This window comes from Aplysia californica, unplaced genomic scaffold (genome assembly GCF_000002075.1).
Source record: "Aplysia californica isolate F4 #8 unplaced genomic scaffold, AplCal3.0 scaffold01086, whole genome shotgun sequence".
NCBI classification, from domain to species: domain Eukaryota; kingdom Metazoa; phylum Mollusca; class Gastropoda; order Aplysiida; family Aplysiidae; genus Aplysia; species Aplysia californica.
This window is the reverse complement of record NW_004798356.1, coordinates 26,899-41,886: the sequence shown is the minus strand read 5'-3', so window position 1 is coordinate 41,886 and position 14,988 is coordinate 26,899. Positions and strand designations below refer to the sequence as shown.

General features: G+C 42.3%; 1 protein-coding gene across 1 annotated transcript; it reads left to right on the top strand.

The window, feature by feature from the left end:
* Positions 1-4,463: 4,463 nt before the first annotated feature.
* LOC106013654 (F-box-like/WD repeat-containing protein ebi) lies at positions 4,464-13,914 on the top strand (the record flags this gene model as incomplete). The annotated part of the gene is given in 2 exon segments (XM_035973264.1): positions 4,464-4,618; positions 13,155-13,914. A coding segment is annotated over 1 exon segment (247 nt), but the record flags the coding sequence as incomplete, so codon positions are not given.
* Positions 13,915-14,988: the final 1,074 nt, after the last annotated feature.

The window sequence follows — 14,988 nt, the reverse complement described above, 5'->3', positions numbered from 1 at the left end:
TCTCTCTCTCTCTCCCTCTCCCCATCTTTCTCTCTCCAACTTTCTCTGTCTTTTTTTGTCTTTCTCTCTCTCGTTCTCTCTCTCTGATATTGATTTCAGCCCTTCGTGGCTTTTATTTATTTCTTTTACTTGCTGCTTCTGTGTTGCTCTGAAGGCCAGTATCGAGTTCTGGATTTGCCCAAGTCCCTAGCTCAGTTCTGTACGGACTTTGGAAATACGGGGTGCCCGATTTGTCGCACAAACGATTATTTTGCTGACTTTGTATAATGGTAGACGGGAGTCCTGGTCTGGTTTGTCTCTTCTCGTGTCAACTCGACGCGCCAAATTTGATTATTGGCAGATAAATGTGTTTGTTTTTCTTGGTTGAAATTGGATTTGACCTTTTATCGGCTGTGGGTGGTTTGAGAGTGCAACTAGAAGGACTTACTTCTATTCTTCCCTCTGTTATTTCAGTCTGTCTTACTCGTTTCCCACACTAGATAACCGTTGTAGTGTAGATGTGTTTCTCTTTTCTTAAATATAACCCCCAAAAAACAAAAAGCAAATCTTCAACGGCCAGCGCTGTCGAAAAAAGTACACGATAACGAAAACTCGCGTGCTCTTGGTTCTTACTTTCAGATCAACTTGTTTTGCCGTCTCTACTCAACAGAGAAGCAATACATTATAGAACATTTGCCTCTGATGTTTGATGTGCACTTGTTGTCCGATGATAACGGCCAAAAACACGGCGAATAACCGACGACTTGTGATTAACCAAGGGGTTTGTTTACTAAAATTGCAAGGAGGCTCAACGTTTTAAAAAAACAACCAAATATCCTTTTAAGAAATCTGTATGCGTTTACAAATCTCAGTGGTAGGTTGGTGGGTTCTCTGGTGTGGTTTGCTCCTTGTATACTATCAAACATTAATCGTCCTGATTCCTTATCGCCCCTCCGTTTTGCTGTTGTTAGTCTCTTGTAACACCATTAATTTTTGATACTCATATGACTATATTGTGTTGCAAGTACCGTTGTACATGTACTCTTATTAAAACAATCGAAGGATTTGATTGTATTCCGATCGTGCAGACCCGACTGGTCGAATAAGTGCCAACCGTGCTTGTGGATTCGACAAGATGCAGAGAGAAAGAGAGAGAGAGAGAGTGAGAGAGAGAAAGAGAGAGAGAGAGAGAGAGGGAGAGAGAGAGAGAGAGAGAGAGAGAGAGAGAGAGAGAGAGAGAGAGAGAGAGAGAGAGAGAGTAAATTGTTTGAGGCAGGGAAGATCACGTCTCAAGCGAGTTGACCCCTCTGGGATATTATGTGTAATGAGGTCATCGGTGTGGCATGCAAGGGGAACCGGTGTTTGTTTGTAGTGTAACGGTTCTTCATTATTCCACGTTGAGGACGTTTGACTTCACAACAATAGTAGCCGTCACGTAAATGATCTACATATTAATTCTTGTGTGTGTGTGTGTGTGTGTGTGTTGGGGGGGGGGGGGGAGTTGTAGGGGATGTAAAAACTGTTATAGTTGACTGTGGAATGTTAAAGTAAGATAGGACCAGCGTGTGTTGTGGACGTTTTTAAAAAATCGAATATCTGAGTACGTCTTCTGGGGTATTGTGTTCCACACACACACACTCACACACACACACACACACACACACACACACACACACACACACACACACACACACACACACACACACACATACACACACACACACATACACACACACACACACACACACACTTCGCTCAGCTTTCTATCACCTTACCATCTGTCTACTTCTCACTCCAGAAACAAATACTTTAAAAATGTCAGCACGTTTTCTCGACCCCATCCCGAGTCCTTCTTCCATTTATGCAGAATCTTTATGTTAATAAACATGATATTGTACTATTCAGCCTTTTGTCCTTACTTCTTCGTGCCTTATTATCCCCCCCCCCCCCACTTTCTGTTTTCTATCTCTTTTATTGCTTTTATCCCTGACGCTTTGTTAATTCAGTTGATATCATGCTGAACCAAGGAGTGGATGGCCCTGGTTCGAAGACTTAGTGGGCCATTCTGAACTTAGATTGTTTTGGGAAGTTTTTAAGGCTGTCGGAGATGGACGTTGAATTCAGAGGTCCCGCCTCTTAAATAAACTTTAAAGTGTTGAAAGGGGTGCTAAACCTATATGATGACGAGAATAATGAGATTCTGTTATCCTTCTCCCACTAACTATCTCACCTTTTTCCATGGGCGAGTGTTGGGGTTTCTCTGGTGTGCTCCTTATCTTGTTTTCGGCCGTAATTTGTTTCTCGCGAAATCCTACTCTTATCTTTCCGGCTCTCCGTAGATTTTTGATTCAGTTTGAACCCTGTCCGTGTGTCTGTGTGTCTGTGTGTGTGTCTGTGTGTCTGTGTGTCTGTGTGTTTGTCTGTCTGTCTGTCTGTCTGTCTGTCTGTCTGTCTGTTTGTCTGTCTGTCTGTCTGTCTGTCTGTCTGTCTGTCTGTCTGTCTGTCTGTCTGTGGTTGATGGATGCTCTGGTGCGGTTTGTTCTTTCTTTCCTATCGAACATCTGTCGTCCTGATCTTTCCTCTTTCTTTTTGGGGTTTGTTACTCTCTTGTAACACATGTGATCTTCGGCACTTATATGACCTTTTGTGTTGCAAGTGGCGTAAAACTTTTACTGAAACTAAAACTCTCCTCTTTGTATTTGTGTTTGTTTTGTTTCTTTCTTTTAACACCTGTAATCATCGACACTTATGCGACCTAATTGTGTTGCAAGTGCCGTAAACGCTAATTTGAACACCCATTTGCTTCGTCTTTCCTTCCTCTTTAGCACTGACCAGATTGGGCAAATAATACTGTCTTTGTCCCAAACAGCTGTCAATGCCATTTGTGTCAGTGCGTATCGATTGTCCAGTAAAGCGCCGCCCATCCATGGCCCCGATTTGTGCGGCGTGGCTCTCTGGTGCTACTGAGAGGGGTGTGAAAGCTTTTGGCCCCCTATCCCTACCCTCGCTCTGGTGTGCGAGAGAGAGAGAGAGAGAGAGAGAGAGAGAGAGACAGAGAGACAGAGAGACAGAGAGACAGAGAGACAGAGAGACAGAGAAGAGTGGGAGAGAGAGACAGAGAGAGAGAGAGAGAAAGAGAGAGAGAGAGAGAGAGAGAGAGAGAGAGAGAGAGAGAGAGAGAGAGAGAGAGAGAGAGAGAGAGAGAAAGGGGGGGGGTGGAAGCGGAAGAGATAGATAGATAGATAGATAGATAGATAGATAGATAGATAGATAGATAGATAGAGAAAGAGAGAGAGAGAGAGGTGGTAGAGACAGAGAGATTTCGAGATTGAGACAGGGTGTTTTTTTTTTTAGTTTAGTAGATGTTTTACGGCGCTCGCAACTGCATAAGGTCATATGAGCGCCAGAGACAGAGAGTTGATAGATTTAGTTAGGTAGATAGATAGATAGATAGCGAGATAGATAAATAGAGAGAGAGCAAGATAAGCAGATAGATATAGAGAAAGAAAGAGAGAGAGAGGGGGAGGGAGGGAGAGAGAGAAAGAGAGAGATAGAGATAGAGAGAGAGAGAAAAAAAGAAAGAAAGAAAGAAAGAGAGGTAGAGAGAGAGGGAGAGAGAGGGAGAGGGGGAGAGAGAGAGAGAGAGAGAGAGAGAGAGAGAGAGAGAGAGAGAGAAAGAGAGAGAGAGAGAGAGAGAGAGAGATCCTGTGAAATCGAATGTGGGTGGAAATATGGGGAAAGGGGGCGCGGGAGTGTGGGTTGGGGTGTACTCGGCCAAATTGCATGGACAGTGTGATGGGAATGACAAAATAATTCTGAATAAATGATGACGGCTCCTGCTACGATCCCGTGTTTGACACATTTCCTCCTAGCTTTTAGTTGATCTGCTTAACACACGTGCGTTTTCACTGTCGTTCATTCTCCTTCAGTCAAATTCTGTCTTTCTCTTAGATTCACCGATACATTCTTTCTTTCTTTCAAGGCTTTACACCTTGTACTCGGAAGATGTGAATTCGATTCCTACATGGCGAGGTTTGTTTTATCAAGTATTTCTTCCGTCTTTCTGTTGGGGATTTTGCATCCACTTCCTAACATTCAAATGATTCAAAACTACTGTTTCAGTCAGTCAGTCACTCACTCACTTTTGCTCACCACTTGTAGTCTTAGCCCACTCTCTCACTAGCACATTATTCAAACCCACTCACTCACTCACTCACTCACTCACTCTCTCACTCACTCACTCACTCACTCACTCACTTATTTTCTTTCGAACTCCACCACCCTCCCCCCACCCTCCCAAATCTCCCCCCCTCCCTTGGACTGTGACCCTGTTTTGTCTCTTGCGTAGGGATGTCCGCTCTCCATCCGTGTCACCCCACATGCCGCTAGTCGCTCTTGAGCCAAATGCAGAGCAGTCGGTGAGCTGTGTCGGCCACCGCATGAACGGATGCGACGCGCCAGCGCTGCTTTGGCTAATGGTTTGTTCTGTCGGGCCAGTTGTTGATTCTGCAGAGTTCTTGGTGACTTGTGAATGTGCACGGATAGGTCTGTGCGAGTACTCAGAGCCTGTATAGACCTCTGAAATATTATTGATCTGTCGTGCGAGCCGTGTGCTGTTCGCCCAAGTGGATTTTTCGAAGTTGTAATTCCTCAATAGGGAACTTTTCTGTGTGGTTCTTTTCCTTTTAATGTTTTTGAATCTTCCTCTTCCTCCCCCTCACTTTATTGACGGAGACTATGCTTTGGTTTGTTTTGAATCTTTTCTTTCTTTTAGATCTGAGCTTTTATATTCGTTGTTTAAAAAGCTGTTTGCGAAAACCCGCTTTTTGTAGCTGCTTTTGCATTTATTGTTTTTCTTTTTAGTCTGAGCCTGGTTCCGTTTAAAAACAAAAACGTTAACTCCAAAACATACAAACCAAAAAAACAAACAAACCCCAAACAAACTGAAAAAAAACAACAAAAAGCAAAAACTACCCAAGCAAACTACAACCAAACCCATCAACAACCCAAAACAACAGCGTCTTTCTAAGTGATGGTTTTGTTGTTTTTGTTTCTCATAGCTCAGTGTATCGTTACAACTCAATTGAAATTGTTGCATTGAATTTTTATTTTTCATGTGCTTCTTTTCTTCGTGCTAAAGCTGTTTCATTTCTATTCAGACTGCGGTCTGGTTGTCTCTTCGAAGCGAATTCTCTTAACGAAGCCGCCCAAGAGCTGGGAAGAAAATGCGTAGGAAACGACATGGAACGTGCTTGGGCAACTGGATCCTTGGTTTATCCCTGGCGCTGTTGTCGCTGTCCTTATCATGTCGTCTATCCTAGGGTCCTCTTGCATATCGATGCAATGCAGTGGAATTGCTGCAATAGTTTGATTGAAAGTAGAGTCCGCCATCTTGGGTTTTTCGCTAAGTTTCTATTATATAAAGGATTTAACAACTTTATACGGCTGTTTTAGTTATTTTTTTCGTATGAATGTGAGCGCTGGTCACAATCTTGAGTGCTTTTGGCCTACATGTTTTGTGTTTTAGTAAGGCCATATGTTTTTTAGATTAAAAAGCTTTGAAAATTAATTTGAAAAATAAAGCGATGGGATGTCTCTTTTGTTTATTTTTTCTTGTCATCTCGTTTAGGGCGTTTGGGGGGAGGAGAGAGGGGGTGGGGGCACCGTGTGCCGTTTTGCAGATTCTCTGGTCTCTACCAGATCGGGGCGTTTGGCGAGTGTTCTCGGATTTTCCCAATGTTATTGAGATAGCAGAAGGGCTGGATCAATAGTAACTGAATACACTCTCCGCCCATGAGCAGAGTTTCGCGGCTCGCGTCGCGCTTGGTGAGTACATAGTAAGCGAACGACACAGCAGGAGAGGTGGGGTTTGTGACAGGCTTGCTGTTCTGGCTCTGCTTACTAATCGTCTCTTAATTGTGTCCCACTTTTCCCACCATTTGTATATTCCGCGTGTGCAGGAAGTTCGGAATGCGTTCATTGTTAGGGATGGTTTCATTTTTTTCGGTGATTTCCAAAGTTGTTTTTTGTGTATCCTGCTGTTACCTATCTTGTCAACGATTCGTCTTTCTTTACTGATGTGTTTGATCTATTTAAGGAATGATTCATGTCTGTCAGATTTTGAGGAAATGAAATACACTTCAGAATGTTGCAAAGTTTCTGCCGTTTGGTCGTAATGGATTCTTGGTTTTAGTGTAATTTTCTAATTAAGTCCACGTGGCAACAATTTTGGATGTGCTAGTTATGTTATCGATATAAAAGGGTCTTTGGGTTTGAAAAGAATTTTGATATGTCTGAATGAGATCTACTCGTTAATAAATAGATGATCATGCTTGAGTTGTAACGGAACCTGAGCAGACATTTGTGTCTGGATGTCAGAGTGTCTAGGGCGCCACACATTACTGAATTGAAGCGTTGCCCTTTCGTTGCCATTTACTCTGTGTCGGTGGGTGGTTTCCGGCGCTCTTGTGTGGTGTGCTTCTCCTGAGCGTGCTCTGTGTTCCTGTTGTCCTGGTTTGTTTAATTAATGAGAGCTGTGGCTCTTGTTACTCACTGAATCGCTTGAAATTTTGTCCTAAAAGCAATGTTGTCACATTGTGTGGGCGGGTGGATGGAGAGCGCCACTGATAGATTTTACTTCTTTACTTCTCCCCTGTTGTTTCTGTCAGTCATATTTTTCCCGAAAAAGAAACAACAGAATAATATTTGGTAGTCACCACTCTTTCGTTTTTGGAGAAGGGTGCTAAATTCCGAGATCCCGCCTCACGAATAAACGAATAACCTTTAAGTGTTGAAAAGGGCGTTAAACCTATACAGTGACACTGAATGTCCAAAATAGGCAGCTTGTCGAAAATGCCTTTTTACTTGGTACTGTAGATTCGAATAAAGGAGGGGGAAGGGGGTGCGGGAAACAGACAACATTCTTCCCTTCCCTTCTCGAAACTGGGGCTGGGATTTTACTTTCCCCAAAGGGTTGATTGAAGATTTGGAGAGGAGGATTTGGTCAATATAATATTTGCTCTGATAAATCGATACCGCCACTTTTGGATGCATATTACTGCACAATTCATCATCACACGTCCAGTTGCATAATATGCTAGGTGAAAAGAAACCGAGATGGGATAGAGAAAAAAGCAGTCTCCCGGGCCCACGCTTGCCATTTCTCTGCTAAAATTCAATTTTCCGTGACAGCTTGGCCTCTAACACTCCTTTGGCGTTTTGACATGCTCTCGTGTGCTTTGGTTCAGCCAACAGTTTTGCCCCACAGTAACATAATTCTTCTCATTTGGGGGACATTTTTCTTCTCTTCTTGTCTGATCAGGCCATCAAGGAGACTGTTATGTACCAGTGTGATGTGGCTGGGCCTTGCTGTCACGGCCGATTGTGGCTGTGGCAGGCATATTCCGCTCGTGTCATTTCTGAACTATATGTCATGACAGGGACGCCTGCGTGTGGCTGCTGTTTGTGCGGTGTTATACCGGCAGTTAGTCTTCACGGGTGGACGGTGGGGGTTCTAGTGTGCTCTTCTCTGTCTACTTATTTTCAGTGTGTGCTTTCCGACCTATTTTGTTATTGTTGAAATTTAGATTTCGCCCAGTTTCAACTGCATTAACAACAATAACTATAGCATCATCATCATCATCATCATCATCATCATCATCATCATCATCATCATCATCAACAACAACAACAACAACGAACATAAAAAACCCTAACAAATAAAAAGCAAAAGTAAAAGCAAAACCCCAAAACAGAAAAACAAAAACAACATCGGAAAACAAAATCCCAATTGCAGCAGCTACAACAGCAATATTAATGATGATGATAATAATCAAATAAACTGTAACAAAAGCAAGCTTCGTGCTTGGCTTGTTTTAAAACATTTTCTCACCGAATTATTTATCGCCATAGCACTACCCCTCACATTCACCACTCATCGTATGTACATTGTAATGTGTGTGTGCGTATGTGTGTGTGTGTGTGTGTGTGTGTGTGTGTGTTTGTGTGTGTGTGTGTTTGTGTTTGTACGTGTGTGTGTATGTGTGTGTGTGTGTGTGTGCATGTGTGTGTGTGTGTGTGCTTGTTTATGTGTGTGTATAAATTAATACACACTCATATTTTGCACGCTTACCTCAGCGGAAGCGTGGTTCTGTGTCAGCTCACAGCTATGCGCTTGAAATGACACTCATTGTGAAGATCTTTGTATGATGGATGTGTTTTTAAAGAGAGCAAAGCAAATTTTCTGAGCTCTCTTTTCCAGCCTGTGTTCTTTACGCGGGCATTAAATTTGTTGAAAACGGGAGGGGTGTGCGGCATTATTTTTATATCATATTTTGTTGTCCTAAGTGTCAGCCCGCCTTTTAAATAAGCTAATTGTGTTATTAGGGGCGTTGTTAAACCTATACCTTTTACACATTTTAAATGTTGGGGTTGTTTTTTGTGGTAGCAATGCAGCGTTGAGTCTGACGTGACAAGCATTTATTCTCTAGATCTTAAGTATGTCATGTGTAATCAAGGCTTCTGGACGTGTGAATGTCTTGAGCACCATACGTGATGCTCTCTTCGGGACAGAGTTTTGCAAGAAAAATGTTTTGCCAGTTTTTTTCCTTTTCATAGTGGATAGAAAAGGAAAAACGTCTGTATCCGTGCGTTTTTTTTCTTCTGTTTTCCCCATGTGCTCCTCCATGATGTCCCAATTCTTTTAGTTTTGCATACTGCATGTGAAGACTTCGAGTACCGTTGTTTTGTATGACTGCATAAAAATGAAATTTGGGTCCTTTATTCAGGAAAGATTTGTTGTTTATTACTTTGCATTTAGAAAAGCAGCAAAGTACTTTTTGCTCAGAATTGTTGCAGGGACTCAAATACACGTATTGACGTTCTGGGCGTAAAGAATTCATCATTGATTTTAAATGATTAAATGGTTTTATGTGTAACATCAACAGAACTAGAATCTGTTTGATTGATGCAAATCTTGTCGATCGTTTGTACTGCCTTGCGCCGCAATAGTTTCACGAATTGCGATAAAATGTCAATTGTCTTGTGTGCCGTATCGAATAGTTCCCTGGTGCTATGCGCACCTCGTTGTCATGGAGTCTGTTGCGATAAAATGTTTACCGACACCCCGTCAGGGACTTTGTCCATATATCACTTCCATGTGGCTTGCTGGTTCTCTAATCAAGGAACTGTCCGTAATTAATGTAATGCACTTGTTCCATATGTTATGGTTTCTGCGTTGAAATCCTCTTTCAGCCGGGTTTTTCTTCCTCAGTGGCCTTAATCATTAATATTTATAAGCCTCTCAAAACTTAAGACTCACATTTCTTTGATTTTGGGAACGATTTTAACGTATTGAAATCGAAAGTCTCGTCTTGCGTACTGTGTTATTGTTGGAAATGTAATTGTAACTGAGTACTCGTATATATTATGTCAGTGCGCGAATTTTGGTATTCAAATAACCCCACCGTTAGACATACTTGACTCCGAGAAGCGATCTCATGAGCTCAACCAACCGTAAGGATTTTGAACTTAAGCTCAGGTTTCGTTGGTATGCATTCCTCATTACTCTCCGTTTTGGAGTTTGAAACGATTAAATTCATCACTGTTTGCGCGACGCTTGCTCTAGATTACCAGTCTGTCGCTCCCCTAGTCTAATTGATTATCGAATCAGAACATACATGTTTGGTATAGAAAGCAGTAGTCCATCTTAGTCTAAGTTCAGATCAATTCATTAAGAATCCGATTAAAAATGTAGATATCTTAGTTTTCGATTGTAACGTATCTTAATATGTGTACCACACGTCTTGCCGTCAGTATGTTTTGCTCGATATATTTACCGTGCGTCATTTGAACAAGGTGTGGCATCGAAGTCGACTTGTGTGATGGGAAATTTATGTTATGCTGGCTATTGATTTCATGCGATTTTATTTAATTTAGCTGAACAAGACAATTTGAAAAAGCACTTATTGTGTTGTTGTTTTTTTCTATCGAAGTTCAGTGTTGCTACTGGAAATTCGGAAGATTTTTTAATTTGAGAGGGTTAGTAAACTTTCCTTATATTTTTGTCTACGAGAGGTGATGTTTTGACACTGTGATGGGCATTTATGTTAACACATTGTCTTAGAACACTTCAGGAAAAACAAGCACCTCAAACCCCCCCCAAAAAAAAACAAAAAAAAACTCATCAAAAAGCAAAAAACCAAACCAAAATAAAACAAACAACAACAAAAACAAACAAACAAACATAACCAAAACTGAAACCCTCCGGAATTCTTGTGTCTGGACCACCCCCGTCCCCCACCCTCACCGCCTCTCACACCTTAATTCCCCATCCTATCGCCCAACACTGAGTCCTACCTGTGTGCTCCCGTCCCTCCACCAGACTTATGCTCTCAGTAAAAGGACGTTCTGTTGCGGCTCAGTACAATAGATCTTAAGTTCTCATGGTTTGTTCTCGCAAGTATGACATTTTCACAATTGGTAGTTGGAATCAATGGCTCGAGGCTTTGTTCTTGGGAACTCGAAATTGGCCAGTCAATATCTGCCGTGGGAGACTCTTTGTAAAAAGGGAAAGGGGAAGGAGTAGAAAAAAGTGGTTGGGGTAGGAGGCAGTATTGATTCTACCTTATGGCTGCGGCTGGCGGCGATGCTCACTCCACGTTGACTGTTGGAGGGGAATGAGAGGCTAAGCGGGAGGACACGTTTTCCGATATATATATTATATACCTTTACGAGTGTAAATATCTTGTTAGTACACAAGCGATTGAGAGGAATGTCTGAAATATATTCTCGTCACAGCATGCGTGCTTAACTCATTGATAGTCAACAATACCTTTCATAACTGGTGCATTGTCTCAGTATTAGACATTATCAGAGGCATGATACCTGCGGTACTTTTTACTGAAACGTTTTCATCAGAGGCTTTTCTCAGAAAGGTCTTGATCCAATGACATAAGCCAACGGTTTCGTTGACTGTTCCATGTTCTCTTCTGGGAGAAATTTGTTGAGGTTGCAGTATACATTGCAAGCAGGCAATCGTGCCCTTGGGGGTATGTCTTTACAAACTTGAAAAGAAAATTGTTTTGGCGCCTCCATTTTTTAAAATGTACGTATTTATTTTTTCAACTGTTTTGGCGCCTGCTTTTTTCTCTTTTTTGTGTTCTTGTTGATACGGGGAAGAGCAAGTGTATAGTTTTAATTGAACAATGTTATTATTTCTAAAATTATCGTTGAAAGATTGATGATAGGGGTAACTAAACTAGAGGTTTATTTTCATTGAATAGACCCCGCTATGACGTATGGTATATTAAGAAAGGGAAAAGTACTGTCTGGCACACATGGCAGTGACTTCACGTGATGTGATTAACGATCCCGCCTCTCAGAATTACGGACATTTCGAAATACAGTAGTTCGATCAATTTAGAATACGGTAATCAACATTGTGTCGGGTTTCGCTGAGCAAAAGCTCTCCAATTTGTGTGCCTGTGATTGGTCGTATAAAAATACTTGCGTGATGTTAATGAAAACACACGCACGATTCTGTATTATCTTACTTTTGTGAGAAGCTTTCACTGTTTATTAATCACTTATTGCTGGTGAAATTCCCTGTGTGTGTAACAATGTTGTTCTATATTAGCCATTTTTGCTCTTTTCTTCGGCGTAGAGCTCACAGATCTATGAGTTGACCAAATGATAATAGTAATAATTATCATGATAATGATTATAATAAAATGATAATAACAGTAGTAGTAGTAGTAATAATAATAATAATAACAATAATAATAATAATAATAATAATGGTATATATGCAGTACTTTGTATACTGAAAAAGATGTAGCTGCCATGTGAGCCATTTGTAGGCACACTGAAAGCTAATTTATTTGTTTGCATGGGCAGTGATGACCGTGCGAAGATGGTTGACACCTTCATTCCGCTCCTTGAAGTCACAGTAATAAAATCAAGATTTCTTTTCCTTTCCATAATACAAAAATAGCTTCTGCGTTCTAAATTGTCCGCTTCAGTTTACTTCTTTGGCAGGTAAAAACCATACAACTTGTTTATGGCACTTGCTGTTCACAATGAACATTGTGTTCGCGTATTTGGGTTTATTCGTAAAAGAGGGGTGGTAGGTGATACTATGGGTGACAGCTTACGGTCAGTGATTTTTGCATGTATAGTGTCGTGCTCACTCTGTCACTTTTCCCACTTCTGCGATATTGTCTTCTTTGCGTGATATCTCGGGGTTCGAGGCTATTAGGCACCCCGTTGTGAAGACAATGATAAACCATTGGTGACTAGCCATCACCACTTACATGGCTTTGCATTTGATAGGCCAATTTAGCGTGTGTTCGCTTTGAAGCACTACATTCTCATACACAGTTGAAGAGGTTTGTACATTTGTTGTAAAGGCCAAGGGTGATTTGGGGTGCCTGAAATATAGCTCCCTTTATTGTGTTAGACTAAGTAGTGAGGTAGTGTACGGCTAATTGCTGAATTCATTCAGTTATTATTTTTATGTAGGCTTTGAAATTAGACTACATGCAGAATTTATACAATTGGACGTGTTCTGTACAGTGCGTTGGCTGCATGCGGTATAGTACTGGAGTGGATGTGAATTGGCCCAATTGGGCTCTTTCCTCCTTTTGCTGTCTGTCACATTCACGAGTGTTGTGCTTTCAGAGGTATTACTTATCCTTGTTGCGTCCCCGTTTTTTTCAGTATCCCTTTTTGTTTTTCTATTATTTGCTTTTTTGTGGCTTGCATCATGTTTCCAATGTATGAGTATTATGGGTGTCTTTTTCTGGCAGTTGAGCTTTGAGAAGAATATCTTGTTTCGTTTTTAATGTGGTTTTTTTTTTGGAGGACGCCTCTTATTGGTTTTGTTTCTTCCAGTTTGTCTCTTGCGCCCCCCCTCCCTTTCCCGCATTCGTAGTGACTTCAGTTTTGTCCTGGTACTTCTCCTCGGCAACTTCTCCACCAAAATTTGGTTCAGTTTTTGTTTTGTTTTGGTTCTGCTGTTCATTTCCGGCCTTGTGGTTTTTCTCATCTTGTAGAAGCGAAAGTCATTTTAAGAAATTTGGTATTCAACGATTTCCTTCGGGCGATTGTTCTGTGTTTGCTGGCAAAGCTCCGTGTTGTTTGCTCGTCCATATTGAGTGTTTGGCCTTTCTCTCTAGGTTGTGAACTTGTGAGTTGTGCGCTGTGTATGGCGGCGTTATGAGCAATGTGTTGTGGTAAACAGACTGTCAACCTTGCTTTGGCGTGAACCGTGCGTGCGAAGTAAAGATCTAGGCGGCCTAGATTGACAAGGATAGCTATAATATTCGCGTGTAATCGGGTGTATTTTACCACAGGGACTCCTGATTTCTCTACGCTGGGTACATTGCTTTAGAGTATAAAGTTGTGCTTGTGATTTGGAAGTAGTTTGCTCATACTCTGTTGTGGGTGGACTCACCGTTCGTTCTGCGGAATATATATTTCGTCTTTGTGGTGAATTTGTTTTTGTTTGAAATTTCGGAGCAAGTGTGGAACATCTTCCGTACAAATTGGGATAATCAAAGCTTTCAGTGAGAAAAGCTTTCACCTCTTCTGCTGTATATATACCGACCATAAGGGGCCAATAAACCCCATTCGTCCCTCCTGCATCACCTCCAACTGCTCTGGTTTTCTCCCCACGCCCGCCGGTCACCATGGGCAACAAGCTCCGGAAGTTCAAGGAGGCGATCACCCAACCGGGCCAGGACGCCGACTCGGGGGCGGCCTCGTCAAACGAAGGCTGCTACAAACCCTTAAACAACGATGTCACCTCACAGCACAGCCAGGGAGCTCAGGACTCGACCACGTCCCTCGGGGACACCGCCCAGCCACCCACGGAGGTCACCAGTCAGACGTCCGTCTCCGGTGCTGGTGACACTGCTGTTGCCACGTCCACTCCTGCTGACACTGCTTGACACTGTTGCTGCTGATGCCACGGCGACGTCCTCGTCAAGTCAAGGAGCTGTGGATAACGCTCAGCCTACGGAAGGATTAACACCAGAGCCCTCAGCGGTTCAGCAAAACGGGGGAGGGTCGAGGACCGAAAATGAGCCCTGTGCTGGAAACGACGGTCTCGCCGGCGGTGGGCTTGAGGGCTCAGAAACCACAACCAGTGGTGGTGCTGATGTTGCCACAGATAAGGATTCTACTGGGGTAAGCACGTATAAATTCTTGCTGTGCCAATCTTGTTCGACTCCTTCAAAGTTAACCCCCCACACAACATTTTATTTAGTATCTTTGTGTCCTCAGAAATTTCATTTGAATTTACGGATGAATTAAGGGTGCCACGAGTTGGTTCTACTCTACTTCTTTGCTATTCTTCTGTTTTGTTTGTCTCTCCTTCTTGTTTACTCAAAGTTGATATTTTAATATGTCACTTGAACATATTAATATATGTTCTGTGCCCTGTTTATGCTTTTGCTGTTCCCAATAATTTGTGTACTCTATGTATGGTTTTTGTTCGCAAATGCTCACATTTCTTTCCTATTGTCTGTCTGTCTAACTATTTGTCTGTCTGTCTATATCTGATCTGCCTGTCAGTCTGTGTGTGTGTTTGTTTGTATGTTTGTCTTTTATCAGTCTCTGTTTAACATACGTGTAAGCATGCATACTGGACACTGTTTGCTATCTGTTGAGCCTCCTTCTTGACCACCTTTCTCCGGGCCGTGCTTGTTCAATACTGAACCGTGCATGAGTTTTGAAGAATTAAAACGAAACCAGGGCCACAAGCTCACAAATTGGACCTCGAAGCAAGTGCATTTGTAATCAATGGATCGGACTCGGACGAAAATAAGCCTGCCCCTCTGGGACCTGGGGGGGGGGGGGGGGGAATCACATAAAGCTGGATGTCTTTTTGTTTTCTAACAAGGGCTCCCACATTCTCCTCACAGACTTGTTTATTTGCTCTCGATTCGCGATAACGGGGCGAACGAACTTCCAACTGTCAACGCCCTGTGTGCCCCCCCCCCTGTGTCC